At 60.5% G+C, this 15,458-nt stretch overlaps 1 protein-coding gene across 1 annotated transcript; it reads right to left on the reverse strand.

The window, feature by feature from the left end:
• Window positions 1-1,992: 1,992 nt before the first annotated feature.
• On the reverse strand, window positions 1,993-11,185 carry ALX3 (ALX homeobox 3). The gene is made up of 4 exons (XM_055339270.1): window positions 10,889-11,185; window positions 6,204-6,520; window positions 3,359-3,487; window positions 1,993-3,172 (listed from the first exon to the last, which is right to left on the reverse strand). The coding sequence occupies exons 1-4, from the start codon at window positions 11,163-11,165 to the stop codon at window positions 2,864-2,866; spliced, it is 1,032 nt and encodes a 343-aa protein (XP_055195245.1). The 5' UTR covers window positions 11,166-11,185; the 3' UTR covers window positions 1,993-2,863.
• Between the last annotated feature and the right edge of the window lie 4,273 nt (window positions 11,186-15,458).

A 15,458-nucleotide genomic window follows, 5' to 3' on the forward strand; every position in this document is an offset into this window, starting at 1 on the left:
GCTGTAATTCAGGTTGATGTGTAAATGCTTGGGGGGAGGTGGGGAAGGAAGATTGAGCGGCTCTAATGAGAAGCATTTCCTCATGCCTGGACTGAGACCGGACTGAAGGGCCCACTTGCTAGGGCTCTCTGCTCTGGGGCTGGGGTCCGTGCCCCTGCCAGGACCAAGATTTAGGGCTTCTCTGGGTGGGCCTCACTGGTGCAGAGAGGGGCCTTAGCAAAGAGACATTGAGACTAGCAACTCTCTTAAATGTGGGATTCCAAATTTAATTCACCTCTGGGGTGAGGTGTGGGGGCAGGGGCATCTGAAAGACTCAGGGGCTGTGTCGGGTGGGACGCCTAAGGCGTGGAGGAGGAGGGGAGGATGGGAGGATGGCTAATGGGAAGCAGGTGGAAGGGCTGCCTGTGTCCCAGCCAAGGGACAGGCCCTCTATGATGGCCCAGTCAGTGGGAGAAGCCATCGGCTCACAGATAATCCCAGGGAACAGGCTCCGGGATGCCCATTCATATTCATTATGTGTGAAGTGGGCGGTTGTAAAGTTAGCTTTCTCTTCATTTAGCTGTCACTGGACAGAAAAATATGAGCTGTGGGCAGATGCCCCTGGATGGGAGCCAGTAGCTGGTCTCTGGCCTCCCCGTGCCCTCCCCCGCCAGGGCCTCCCTCCCGCCTGGTTCACTCCCAGCCTCTGCCTGCCTCTTCTCTGCTGCATGGCTCTCTGCTTTGCCTTTACTGTCTGCCCTAGTCTGTCTCTTCCCCACCTCTCCCTTTGCTTCCACAGGTCTTTCCTCTGTGCACCCCTGCCCCTCCGCCTGCAGTGTGAGAGGGAACTATGTTTTACTTGACTTGTTCTATCCCTGCCACCCAGCACAATGCCTGGCACAGAGTGGGCACCCAATAAATATTTGTAGAACAAACTATAGTCTTTCTGCATGTGACTTTATGACACAGGAGTCCAAAATCTGGCTGGCCACTCCTTGGGTGAAGAAACTTCTAGTGCAGTGGTCTTAGCCCTAAGTTAGGGCTGACTCCCAGTTCATTATTAACCTGCTGTGTGAAGGGGATTGTGTTCTTCAGAGAAACTGGGGCTGCCTATTCCTACTACTCAGACTCTTCCTGATGGACACAGGGCTCATACCTGGACCTCTCAGAGCCTGCATGAATACAGAGAAGAGAAATCACCAGAAGCCGGGTCCTCAAATGAACAAAAGGAAGACACGGGTTTCTTCTGAGGGATGCCCAAGCCTAGACACACTGGGACTGTCTTAGGGAAAGCTGATCTGATGGGGCCTTACTCCCTCTTTGGGACTAAGCACAGCACTGGTGTTTTTGTGTGCTCTGGTTTCTCTGTGCCTGGAAGTGGGGGGACGGGGCGTGGTGGCTGAGGCTGAGCTCTGAGCAATGTGGTTGTGTTTACGGGGAGGGTGGGAGGGCCAGGCCTGCTTTCTTCCCGCCGTCCAGGCTGCGGAGATAAGGCAGAAAGTGGGGATGAAGGATAGAATGGCTAATACTCTGAAACCACAAGAAAGAGTCCTGGCTTTCGTCTCTGCCCCACAGCTCAGACACGCTTTTGGGGCCTCTGGGAGAAGGGGGCTGCCCCACCCCCACCCCCACGGCTCTGGCCCAGGGGAGCTCAGAGCCCTCAGTGGGCTCCCCCGCCTTTCATCCCACCCCCCTTCCACTGCCAGTTCAACCACAAGCTTATCTCTGCCTTCCCACTCCCCTTCCCATCCCCAGCCCTCAATTTTCCCTTCCACACGAGCCCCAGCAGCCCTAGAGCTGGGCTCTTCCTCCTGTCACAAACTCCAGCTGCTCCTGGGCAGGTGACAGGGCCAGGCGTGGCATATATCCGCTTTGGGGGGCTCTGCTGCAGGGCTGGCTTCCCTTAGCCCCCAGGATCCCTGCTGGCCCCTCAGGAGGCCCTGGCTCAGCCTGAACCCTGGACACAGACCCACTAACCAAGTGCCAAACCCTGAGGTACACAATCACTTGGTCTAAGAACTACTGCCATCTTTATTATTATGCTGGGCAGCACATTTTTTTTTCTTTTCTTTTTTCACAAAAGTAGGGGGTTGAGATCTCATGGGCTAGAATCTGGGAAATCTGTTTTATTCTTAACCAACATCTAATGAGTAAACCAGGAAGCCTACAGTTTGCATGGCACAGCTGGCCTGATCGCATAGAAAAGAATCCAAATAGTTGGTGGTTTCTGGTGGACTTTATGTCCCCTGGGGGCGAAGGGGACTCCAGGGCCCGGCCCCCGTTGCGGAAGCGGGCACAGGACAGGAGTGAGGGGCCGCTGGGGCAGGCCGCTGGGGCAGGGGCTACCGATGCCTCTTCCACGGCAGGCCTCAGGCCTGTGAGCCCCAGTCGCCGGGTGCTCGCCCCCTAGTGCCGGGAGGGGAAGATGGCCCTAGGTGCTCGCGGAAGTCGGTTCCCCTAAGGCACAAAGAACTCCTGCTTCAACCTGTGTCGTCCTCCTACTTTCCCGGGTTCTCTGAATGAGGAACCAATTCAGGCATTTCAGCTGGAGAGATGACAGTTAAACTTGGACAAAGTCTGGAGGCAGCAGGACAGTGTCTTCCTCCAGCCGAGCTGGATGTTGGGACCCAGTGCGCGGTAGGAAGAGCGCTACCCGCTTTGCAGCCCCCTTTGTCCTGGGCAGGCCCCCCTCAGCTTAGGAGGAAAGTCTCTAGCTTGTTCCCTGCGGGAGGCTGAGGATCCCAGCTGCCCTGCCTGCCTCCGGGAACCAGGGGGGGCTTGGAGGCAGAGGGGTGTCTTCTCTGACATCCAGGCTGGGGTGGGGTGGGAGCAGCTGGGATCAGACCCGGGGGTGGCAGCTTAGTCTGTGTGTCCATGCAGCCGATCACGTGGTCCAGTTCAGTAGGCTGGGTGGCTCCTTGGACTTCACCCTGAGCGAGATGAGGCTCGGAGACTTATAGTCGCCCTCTGGGGTGGGCTCAAAGCTGTGGCCCCCCAGGGCAGGGGAAAAGCCATGGATGGAGTAGATGCCAGGGTGGGCTCCGGGGGAGGCAGGCACCCCCATGAAGCCAGCCACATTGCCATGGGAGTGGGAGTACGGGGACATGCACGGGGAGGCCATGCCCTCTGGAGACACGAGGCAGGGAGCTGGGGGGCTCCCAGATCCCGGGCTGGGCCACAGGGAGTTCTGCAGCTGCAAAGAGACGAAACGAAGGCCCATGATGAGTGGCCCAGGGCTGCCTCCCTCACCGGGGGCTCGGTCTTTGCTTCCCAGGAAGCCTCCCTCCTTCCCAGGAAGCCTCCCTCCGCCTCAGGAGCCCCCTGCTGCCGCCTCCCTCACGAGAGGGCCCTGCAGCTCCCCGCGACAGCGCGGCCTCACCTGGGCGTGGCTGGCCGCTCGCGGCAGCACGGAGGCGTCATAGGCCGATGGGAAGGGGTTGCGCCCCTCCTGGATCTTCCCGAATCGCTCCCGCTTCCGCCACTTGGCTCTGCGGTTCTGGAACCAGACCTGGGGACCAAGGGGAGAGGCTGAGGGAGTGACAGAGTGGCCCCCGAGGAACAGTGCCCTCTGGGAAGACCGTGGCTCCTCCCACGGGGCGGGGGTGGGGGGCTGGCCGCCTGCGGGAGGCTGCAAATCCCCAGTTCTCAGGGCCGGGGAAGCTTGCAGGGGGGCCTAGCAGAGGCCAGAGTTCCCAGGGGCCCCACTGGTCCCTTGGGCCACCCCTCACCCTGTCACCAAGCTGAGTCACCCTCTCGGTTCTCCAGCCTGCTCGCACCACGCAGGGTGTCTGGGGTCTGGGCCACACCAGGTCCCAGGGCTCTAGCCCCGGCCTCGGCCTCCTCCGGCCTCCTCCGGCCCCAGGCGCCCCGACCTCATCCCAGCGTTCAGCTCCTTAAAAAGGCCCCAGGGAACTGAGCCCGCTCCTCTCCACAGCCTCATCCGCGGCCAGGTGGCATCACCGGATTCCTCCCACTTGCCTGTCACACCAGCGCTTTTGGAACCGTCTGCCACCTTGCTACCCTGCCTGGGCTGCAAGTAGCAAGTAGCCCCCCCAACAAACACACATCTCTGTCCACTGGCCCGGGCCCGTGCTGCCAGTTCTCTCAGACTTCCACACTCTGTCACCATTGTCCATTTTGTAATCTGGCTCCCTCTCATTTGTGCGCACCTGGCAGATGAGAGTAGCCTGTGTGCTGTATCTGTGACAAATTTATCACTTGGCACTCGCCCTGTGGCTGTTCTTTTTGTGTGTACCTGTGTATGCACTTTGTATTTCTATCATTTAATAAACATTTATGTGTCGGGTGCTGGGCTAGATGTTGGCCACATCAAGACCAGTCCAAACCATCCCCTTGCTTTCCTGGGATCTAGTTGGGAGCCCCAACAAAAGAAATTCCGTGTGTGTGTGTGTGTGTGTGTGTGTGTGTGTGCACGCTCACGCGCATGTGCACATGTGCATGTGTAAGCAACCCCACCTCAGCCCCTCACACACTCCCCCGTGGTGGCCATCCCTACCTGGGCAGGCAGGTGAAGCCACGATGGTTAGGGAGCTTAGCTCGCCCCCCAGCCCCCTCAGCCCCAGATGCCGGGAGCCCAGAGCAGGCCTGGGGCAGGGACGGACGATCCCACCTGCCCAGCTGCCTGGCCTTCCCTTCTCTGTTCTTCCCCTGCGGGCAGATGAAGGAGTCTGCAGCCGTTCTTCCCACCATCGCCGGTTGTCTCTACGGTCCCCACTGTAGACTTGCACCTGCGCTCTGGCCCTGCGAGCTTGTCCATTGCTCTCCACCGGGCAGGGCCTATGGGTGGATGTCATATTCCCCGCGGAGAAAAGACCCAGGGCCTCAATTATCGGGGAAGCTTTTATACTAGGTCTGAGGGCCTTGCGACCACCCCTGCATCCCTTCAGGTTTGAAAAGGCCTGGGAGAGGGGTGGGGTGATGCACTCTACTTCTCCAAGGTGGTTCCACTGAGACAGCTATTTAGACCCCACCCCAGAGGCTCGCTGAGGGTCCAGAGACTCGATGCTCTGGACTTCATGGCTCATGGAATCTGGGGCTGTTGTGAATGCTCAGTCTCTTACCCCGATGGCCCCAGGCCCTGGGGCACCCTGGGACGGCTGTCCTAAAAGTCTGTTTTGGGAGCCACCTGGGAGGAAGAGTGAAAGCAGGAGGACCCAGAAGAGAAGGGGAAACAGCCCAAGCCCCTCTGGTCCTATGCTGAATCCCACTGTAGGACCTTGTCTGCTAGAAGGCAGCTGGCCTCTTTGTGGATTGGCCCGCTGGTCCCCACATTTGGCCAGGAGGCTCAATACAGGGTGTGCTGTGTATGAGCTCTGTCCCACTTGGTCTCCCCTGTGGTGGGCAAGACAATCCCGTCTAAACGTCACCTCCTCACCTCTCTGGAGGAGCCCACATCCCCACCCCTCTCCCAGTGCCTCTCGCTTGGCCCTTGGCCCAGGGAGCCAGTTCAAAGTCAAAGCAAGGCAACAACCACCACCTTCCTCCGGGGCTAGGTCTTTACTGAAGCCTCCTTCCACCTCCCCCCCTGCCCCCCCTCCCCGCCGCTTGCCACCTTTGTGTCCCTTCTCACTTCCAACGTATCTTGGGCATGGACTTCCCTTTTCCCTCTCCCCAGTTTCCAGCACCCTCCATTCCTTCACCCCCAACCCCTGAGAAGCTGGCCACAGCCCTACCCAGGAAGCCCTGGGGCTGATCTCTGCTGGGGAGAGCAGGCTGGGTGGGGAAGGGCCCCTGGCCAGCCTCTTCCGGCCAGGGTCTGGAGCTGGCAGGCCGGACAGGACAGTCGCTGGCTCAGGACAGCTTTGAGCATCACTGAGCCTGAGACGCCCCAGCGGGGACCCTGCAGCTCTGCTCTGCACAGCTACATCAGGAGCAGCCTGATATGTTTAGCATTTCCCTGCTTCCAAAACGCGGTCACATCTGTGATCCTCAAAGACCACCCTACGTAGGAAGAGTGACACTGAGATCCAATGGCAGGCCCCAAGTCACCTGGTCAGTTAGAAAGTGGCAGAGCCAGGACTCCCAGACAGATCTTTAGATTCCGAGAGGCCACCACCCCATGAGGCACTTCCAGGGGAGGCAGGCACCTAGGAAAGGTGGCTCTGCGTGTCACTTGTGCCCGCCTCTCTAGACCCTTCCGTGGCCCGGCCCATGCTCAGGGTGGTAGAGGCAGCCAGAGAGGTCCGTGTCCGGGGTTCCCTCACCTGTACCCGGGCCTCGGTTAGGTCCGTTCGCAGAGCCAGCTGCTCCCGGGCATACACATCAGGGTAGTGGGTTTTCTGGAAGACTTTCTCCAGCTCCTCCAGCTGGAATGTGCTGAAGGTCGTGCGGTTACGGCGCTTCTTGCTCTTGTTCTTGGCCAACTCCATGGAGTCGGGGAGTCCCGGGGACAGAGGGACACGCAGGCTGGCCAGACAAGGGCCTGGGGAGCCTTGCAAGTTAGAGGGCCCGTCTCTGGGGGCCCCTCGGCAGTCCAAGGGCAGCTGGGGGAAGCTGGCAGCTTTGGAGGCCTTCTCCTCGGCTGCAATGGAAAACACAAAAAGGAGGATGGAAACCAAACCAGGGGGTTTTGTGGGTGGACTGGGGGAGGGGGAAGAACAGTTGACGCTTCAGTCCCTGCCTCCCCCTTCCTTTCTCTTCCCTTGTCCCAGCAGCCATCCTCCATGGGAGCCTGGTATTCGGAGGCCTGCTTGCTGAGCCTCCAGCTGGGGAGGGGGCCCTGGGGAACCATGTGCTCTGTGGTCTGGGCGGATCTGCTGGGGCCAGAGGAGGGTTCATTTCGGGGAAGCGCTTTGTGGTGGTGCGTCCCACAGGGTGTGGAGGTGCCAGGATTGGCGCCATGGCAGGGCTGAGCACAGAGGCAGGAGGAGGGGATGAAGATGGGGTAGCTGACATCTCCCGCCCCTGCCAGGAAGTGCCTCCTCCAGCCATGGTTCCCAGGTCCTCAGGCCATGCCTCTGGTCCCAGGTCCAGGCAGGCAACAGACAGGGACACTCACATCCCCTTTGGCTGGTCTGCTGTGCCTCATTCTCTGGACCCCAAGTCTCAGGGCAATGTCAAATCCCCCAGCCTTGGGGCATGAAGGGCAAGACAGGGCAAAGGGGCATCCAGAAAGATTGTTGCATTCCTCTGAAAACTGTGATGTTTGGGCACAAAGACTTGAGCTCCAGGATTAGAGAGCAAGGTAGGCTATGTGGAGAGAAGAGTTGGGGGGGGGGAGGCCAGTGTGGAAACAGGACTCAGCTTCCAACCCCAACATTCTAGCCCTCGGCTGCCCCCTCCCTCCTCAGCAGTTTTGGATGGCTCCCCAGATGGGGGGACCTGACTGCAGCTGGACACGGTTCCTGGCAGCCCCACTCTGACAGCTAACCCTCACTCTCAAGGCTTGGTGGAGCCCTGCCACAACCCGGGCATGCTGAAAACAGGTCACCCCAACTGCTCTGCCCTCTTCTGTGGCAAGGCCCCACATCAGCACTGTCATGAAATCTCAAGAGTCAGCTGGGACAGCAGGAGGGCTGCCACAAAGCCACCCCACAGACTCACACACCCCTGCCCTGGCCCTGGGCCATCCGTAGCAGGGGCCTGGGCCCCGGGAGGCCCAGCAAGCTGGCACCAAGAGGCAGTTTCCTCTTTGGAACTTGGTATCAGGATCACAGCTGTCATCAAGGAAGGATGGGACCAGAGAGATGGGGCTCTCGGTTCTGGCTCTGATGAGTACCCATCTGGACTATGGAGGACGGAGAACGAGTCGGGCAAGGTCCCCCTCAGCGGGAATGTGGTTGGTGACCTCCCAGGACCCGCCAGGCTGTGTTGTGAGAGTGTCCTGGAGGCCTGGCAGAGTCAGGGCCTGCTCTCCAGGCTGCGGACAGCAACAGGCTCCCAGCTCGGTGAGCATCCAGGAGAAAGGGCCCTGGCCACGACTTCCATCCTTGGTCAATGTGTTTTGGTTCTAGGGGGAGTTCCATGGGCAGCAGCTTTGGAAGGACTCATGAAAACTGAGCCAAATAACTGGAGATGGTCAGGGAGAGTGGGAGCTTGGAAGGGACACCCCACATAGAGCAAGTTTGAGAGAGGGGGTCTTGGAGTCCTGGGTTCAGAGGGAGGTCCTGCTGGACTCCAGGCAGAGAAGGGTGAGGGTGGCTCAGGGATGGGGTGGTGGGGGGGGGCACTGGTGTCACTGTAGAGGGCTCCCCAAAGTTCTGAAGCTTGCTCATCTGGCTCTTGGGCCCTCAGTGTCTGAACAGGATCTGCCCAGAGCACGAGACTAGCTCTGGCTCTGACCTACCAGAGTAAGAGATAAAAGTGCAATGGGACTTTTCTGAACAGGCACTCAAAAAAGGGGCCAAGCCTCCCATGCCTGCCCATTCTGCAGCCCTCCCCGGGCACCAGGGCACTTCTTCCCCCCTCACTGCCATTGCCCCAAACCTCCAACTACCTGGAGGGCTCCACGGAGAAGCAGGCATCACCCGCTTGGGGGGAGGGGGGGCGGCAGGGGCACACCTCATGGAATGCCTCCTGGAGAGAGCCCGGCCCAGCGCAGAAGAGGGGAGGGGGCACCCCACAGGCAGCAGTCAGGGGAAGCAAGGAGGGCAGAGCACTTGGGGAAGCCTGCAGTCCCGGGCCCGCCGGCCGCAGCCGAAGTCCGTCCGGCCCTCTGGCGCGGCCACGGGGCAGGGCAGGGCAGGCCCCCCACCCGGTGCCGCCGGGGCCCCAGCACCCGGCTTCCAGCCTCCGCGGAGCCTGGCTTCGCGCCGTGTCCCACGCGATCCGCTGAGCTCGCAGGGGCCCAGGCAGACAACCGGAGCGCAACGCCGCGCGCAGGGCGCCAGCGGGGCCTCGGTGCTCCCCCGAGCGCGGCAGCTTCGGCCCGCACGCCGGGCCCCAGACCTTCTCGACGGCGCCGGCGGCCCGGTGGGCGCGCCCGCGGTTCCGCTCGGTCGTGGCAGGCGGCGGGCGCGTTCCCGGGTCGGAGGACCACGCGGGGCGGCCCAGCGCGGCGCTTCCCCGGCCCTCGCCGCCCGCGCACGGGGCTCCGGGGGTGCTGGCACGGCCGGCACCGCAGCGGGGGGCTGGGCCGGCCGGGGCGGAGCGCCGGGTGCCGGGGACCGCGGCGCAGATGGGGCGCAGCTGCGCGCTCACTGGTCTAAACTGGAAACGCTCGGAGCCGGTCAACGTAGAAGCTGGGAAGTAAGGGGGCTGCCCTCGGCCGCCACTTCCCACCCGGCAGGCGGCGTGGCCCCAGTGCCCCGGCCGCGCCCCGGCAGCCGCGCCCCGCCGCGCCCCGGCCCGGGCTCCGCGCTCACCGCTGCGCCTGGTTTTCGTTCGGCCGGCTCCCCGCTCAACGAGACTCGTTCGTTTTCCTCTCCCACTCGGTCTCCTTTTGCTGCTTTCTGCTCTTTCAGGATGCCCTCTTTTCCTTTCATTTTTTTTTTTCTGCTTCTACTTAGTCCTTTCCGTCCTTCTCCATTTACCCGCTTCATTCGATCGTTCGATCCTCCGTTTTCGTTTTTTTGTTTTTCCTTTCGCTCTCCGTGTATTTCCTAACCTTCCGCCCTGCTTGCTGGCTTTCGTCGACCTCTCCTTCTCGCCTCCCTCCCGCGTTGTTTTGTTCGGGTTCCTTTTCCTTATTTTTAGTTGTGGACCCTGTTTGGTTTTACCTCTGCGCGTTCCGTTGGTGACGCCGTCGCCGGCCGCGGGCCCCGCCGCTCCGCTCTCGCTCCGCTCTCCGCAGCGCGCCCACCCGGGGTCCCGCGGTGCGAGCGCACTCGGCGCGCCGGGCAGGGACGCGGGTCCGCGGGCGGGTGCTGCCCGCCGCGGGCGCCGAGCCAGGCCGGGTACCTGTCCCCAGCGGTGCTCCCGGCGCTGCGCGGCCGCCGCCGTCTGGCTGGGATCAGAGGAGCCGGGCCAACTGCTTCTCATTAAGTCCCAACTGTGGTTTTTATCAGGAGAGCCTCTTTGAAAGGGCACAGCCACGTAGCTCCGCGCACTCGCTCATTTCCTCCGCTGACCCCACACGCCTCCCGCCCTCCCCTACACATTCCCACCGCCCGGCCAGGCCAGGGCCCGAGCCGCCCGGGCCCTCGGCGGAGGCCGGCGGAGGCCGGCGGGGCGCGGGAGGGCTGGGCCCGCTCCGGAGGATCCAGCTCGGGCCGAGGCGCGCAGACGGAGCGGGCGCCCGGCCCCGACAGGCCAGCGGGTGCAGCGGGCGGCGGCGGGCCGGCCGGGCCTTGGTGCAGCGGGCGACCCGCGGCCGAGGCGCCCAGGGGGAGGCCCGCCCGGGCTGCTCTCGACGGCCCAGCGGCGACGGTCCGGGGCGAGGACGCCGAGACGACGGGAAGGGCGCCCGTCGCCGAGCGTGACGCCGGGCCCGGGGTGGTCTGAGAAGGAAGAACACAGTCACTCCTTGTGGAGGGCGCCCCGAAGCGCGGGCTGGGCCGCGGCCGCGCCGCCCAGAGCCTTCCGAAGGCGCAGGGGCGCCTGCCCCGCCGCGGCTGGGCCCCGGGAGGCCCGGGGAGCCAGGCCGCAGCCCGCAGCCCGCAGCCCGCGGCCGGGTCCTGCTTGGCGTCTCCGCGTCGGGGCGCACGCCGGGCCCGCACCGCCGCCGCACACGGAGGCCGCCGCACACGGAGGCCGGGCCCGGCCCGCGGCGGGCGCCCGGGCCGGCGGCACCTCCAGCCGACTCCGGCCGAGCGTGGTCTCTGCTCCCCGCCTCCGGTCGCCCGCGGGCCTGTCGCCGCGCCCCCCCGCGCGACCTCCCGCCTCCCCTTCCCGCCACGGGAGGCACGGGGCCCGGCCCTGCCCGGACCAGGCCGGCGGGGCTGCGGCCGGGCGCGGCGAGGCCCGGGGGCTCCCGGGGTCGGGCTGCGCGCACGGCCGCGCCGCGCGTTACCTTCCGCGGGGCCCTCGTAGAAGTGGCTGCCGTTGAGCGCCGGGCCGGGCCCGAGGCCCTGCAGGTACCTGGCGGGCGGCCGGGCCGGCTGCGGGGCGTAGGGCTCCAGGGGCGCGCAGGCCGCAAAGCGGGTCGGGCGCGGGCCGCGGGGCGGCGCGGGGTGCAGGTGAGGCGCGCCGGCGGGGGCCCCCGGGGGGCCGGGAGGCTCGCTGTCCGCGGCCGCGTAGGGGCCAGTCCCGGGCCCCACGCCGAACCGCGCGCAGCGCTCGGGGTCCATGCCGGCTCCCGGCGCGCAGGCCGCGGGGGCTCCGGGGCTCGCGCTGCCCGTGCGGCCTGTGAGCGCCGCCAAGGGGGAGGGCCCTGGGCGCGGGGGCGCGGAGCCCCGGGAGCGGCGCGCGCCGCGGGGGGCGGGGGGCGGGGGGGCCGCTGACTCAGTGCTGGAACCATCCACGTCACGTGCGGCCCCGCGCGGGTTAACCCCTCGGCGCCCGGGAGCCCCCTGGTTGGCCCCCGCCGCGACCCGCGGCAGCTGGAGCGGACGGAGGAAGCCGCCTTCTCCCGACGGCAGCCGGCAGGGCCCCTCTGGTGCGGGCCTCGGTGAGTCCCTCGGCCGAGCTGCGCCCCGAGGCCTGGCCCCTAGGGGCGTGAGGCCCGCCCCGCAGACGCTCTGAGGCCTGGTCTCCCGACCGAAGCCTCGAGAAGGCGGCGTGGGGGAGGGGCTGGGCCGGGCCCTTACCTAACTCTTTGCCGGGAGCCGGAAAAACGTGGCCTCGGACAGAACCGCGTTCCTTGGGGATCCCTAGCTCCGCCCGGGCCGGGAGTCCTCGGGAGAGGCGCGTGGAGACAGCGCTAATCCGGGAATGGGGGCTGGGAAGTTAGGGCCTGGGCCCGACCATTAATCAGCGGTCGGATCTGGACCTGTCACTAGTGTCTTCGTCTGACTCTGGAGTCTGGAGCGAGTCGACCCGTAGAGCCCTTCTGTGTATTCCTGGTGGGCTTGAGAAGCAGACGCAGGCCCAGCCGTGCAAGGAGACTTGCTCAGGACTGAACAGGGTCCAGCAGAGGCTGTCTTTGGAGCAGGTGGAGGGGCACATAGAGGGTTTTGGGTCTGAACAGCAGGCGTGCAACAAACACCTTTCAAATGATCTGGAAGTGTGTGCGGATCCACTGGAGGAAGGCTGGCTGTGGCCAGACCCCAGGCCTACCATTTTGCAGAGAAGTGAGGGGGGCGGGGGGGCCACTCCTAGGAGTCTCCCCAGCCAGAAGGAAGCATAGGACTACCCAGGTAGCTAGGAATTTGTCAGAAGGGAAACAACCCCCACCCTAAGATCTGGGAAGAAACTCCTGAGGGCCCTGGGACCCTGCTCACCTCTGTGGATCTTGAGGAGTCCCCAGGTCTGGGTTACACTGCTTTTTATTGTCAGTGCCTCCAGAGACCAGTGAGAGGAGTGGGGAGTCAGACATCATTTGTATTTCATTTGAATTCTCAATTTTTAAAGGAATCCAAGGGGCCTGGTGTGAACACCTCCCTCTTCCGCTGGGGGCTTAGAGGGGGTTTCTTGGCTGTCCTCAGCCAGAGTTGGGCTGTAAATCAAGGCCAAACAGGAACCAGAAGCCTTGCATCTCCCAAGTAGTCATTAAGCCATTATTAAACATACCGTAACTTCTCTGAAGCCTTATTGGTTTAAACACCACATTGGAGCATTATGGCTATTAGGGCCCCTAATCACAGACTGCAGACTGGGGCAGTGAGGTGGGAGCACCTGGGGCTGGTACTTCCAGCCAAGAGGAAGGCTCAGCTCAGAATTAAGCTTCCTCTCTGGCCTCACGAGGGGGAGGGATCCCTTCTCTAGGATCCAGTGGCTCGCAGCTCTGAGCAACCAATTTGCATCAATCACTTTGGCTCATTAATACGGTTTTTCCATAGTGATTGGGCTTGGGCTGTGGATATTGTTGACTTTATAGGAGGATGTCAGTGTCAACTCAGGACACCAGTTCTGTTGCACAAAGGAATGGAGCAGCTTACTGTGAGGGATGCACGTAGGGTGTGGGGAAGCACATCACAAACAGTTTAAATAACACAGCCAGGCCTGAATGCCAAGCATTTTGCCTCAGGCGATAAACCTTTCTCAGCCTTAGTTTCCTCATCATAAAAATGGGCCATGCACATGGAAGAAGGACATTTGAGAAGCATTTATGTTTTGATGGATGTGATGAACGGTGTTAACGAGATGAGTGTTACCATTACGATATCCAGAGACAGCAGCCCAGATTTCTGTGTTGCATCACTGAATTGGTGGAAGGCTCCTGACCCCCAGGGCTGAATGGACTAGAGGCTGGGGCCAGTCTGAGAGACCTAGGGACCCACAGCCCTGCCCCAGCCCAGAAGCGCCTCCTGCCATTCCCCACTCTCTGACCAGAACCAGTTTCCATGCTGCCAGTTGAACTGAGGCGGAAGAAAGCCCCCACTTACATCCAGACTGCCCAGCCTCTCCAGGAGGCTTTATTCCCAGGATCATGCAAGACAGGGTACACTTTTGCTTTCCTATTCTCCTTTTCAACCACTGATGCAAACTCTATCTGTATGAGATCTGGGGAAGAATTTGATGGGGCAGAGGCCCATAGAAAATGCCAAAAAAAAAAAAAAAAAAAAAAAAAACCACCCTTAGAATTGTCAAGGTTTTCTGTTAGGAGGGCAGAGAGATCCTGGAGTACCACAGGGGCCCTGGTTTTACAGATAAAAACAGTGGCTAACACATCTTACAGTGTGCCAGGCACTATCTAATGTATCTATCTTATGGACAGTGATTTATTTTATCGTCGTACAACTCCACAAAGTAGGCACAATTATTATCCCCATTTTACTGAGAAGAGATGGAGACTACAGAGGGGACCACTTGTCCAAGGTGGACACAGCCCCTTAGTGGTAGAACCAGAACTTATGCCCAGATCCATGGTCCCCCACCTGACACTGACCGCCTCTTGATCCTTCTTCTTCAGCTAACATGACAGAGCTAAAATCATTCAGTGCACCCCCTCATTTTCCCAGAGGAAGGTTGGGACTTTTCCCTGAAAAGGAAGTTGAGGCCAGAGTGGACCAGGGACAGAGTTGGTCCAGGGTGGAACCCCAGGGCTGATTACCGAGTGGCACTTTATTGAGACCTGCCGCGCCTCATGCTGGGGCCGCTGGGACTATAGGTGCAGAGTGGTTTCTGCTAAGCTGAGACCAAATGAAACAGAGCAGCTAACACCTGAGAGGTTTTACGACCCACTGACACAGCCAGATGTGGGGCAGAGATTTAAGAGAATTTGCGAGTTCACCCTCCGTGCTGTTTGAGAACCACTTGATTGCAATAGTGTTTGTCACTGCTGTGTTATCCGTGGACAAAGTGAGATGAACTGATGCGATGATTCAGATCATCCTATCATGAAAAACCTTTAAAAACAACAACAGCAACTTTCCACCTGCTGAGAAAAACTACTTTTAAAATAATGCTTCTTACTGGCCGTGTCTGTGCAGCTGTTTTGCACCAGCAAATTGTTTAATTCATTCACTCAGTAGGAGGACCTACTATGTGACAGGCACAGTGTGCTGGCGCTGTGATACTAGACGTGACTCCTGCTTTATGGAGCATACACTTTGCCAGAATGGAAATGTCTCCTCCACCACGACTAAATCATCATTGGATATGAGTTAGGATGAACTCTGGTCTTGAGAGCAGAATTCCTGGCTTCTAGCCTCACCTGTGAAGTCAGTTCTTGAATCAGGGAGACAGTCCCACCTACTGCTTTCTTTTATTTTCGGCTTGCTTCAGCCTACACCACATGAAGGCAAATGTTCCTCCCTTTTGCCCCGTGGATATCCTGAGCAAGGTCAGAATAACGGGAAAGATGTCACCTCAGATCTGGCATATACGAAACTTCCTTCCAGACAGAAAAAACTCAGTTGCTTTTTTTTTTCCTTCTAAGGAGGACAGTTACCCTTGTCCTGTTTAGACTCTGAAATCCTAAATTGATCCTTATGAAAATTCTGGGTTTGGGAGCCCAAGTAGATTGTTTCTCATTAGTGACATTCTTCCTGGAAGGTCAGGCTAAGGAATGGTAAATAAACCCTCGGATCCGGTGCTTCCTCCTCACCCATGATATTTAAAAGAAAGAAAGAAGGGGGTGGGGAGCTTTGTGCTGTGGATACCCAGAATCCTGGGCTGACAATCCAGACTGCAGTCTGGGCTTTAGGGTGAAATTTCTGGGAAGTTAGGGAGCTATTTTTTGTCTTCCGTTAATTTGATCTGTTTCCTTGGGACAGTCACATAACCTGTCCATACCTGTTTCTCACCCTGGAAAACAAGAGGAATGATTTTGTAGGTCAGCTTTCCTGTAATGAAGAAACAGTGTTTATACTCATGTCTCTTGAGCCTGATTCCACCTTGAACCTACATTTCTCTGCTTATGCTCTCTGCCCACCTCCCTAGGGTCGGGTTGGGATGGGGGCAGTGAACAGAGAGGTGGAGCTGTGTCTGGGATGTGTCCTGAGTGCCTGGTTTGGCCTGATGTCTGCCTTACTGCCTTT

Source organism: Nyctereutes procyonoides, unplaced genomic scaffold, assembly GCF_905146905.1.
Source record: "Nyctereutes procyonoides isolate TBG_1078 unplaced genomic scaffold, NYPRO_anot_genome, whole genome shotgun sequence".
NCBI lineage: Eukaryota > Metazoa > Chordata > Mammalia > Carnivora > Canidae > Nyctereutes > Nyctereutes procyonoides.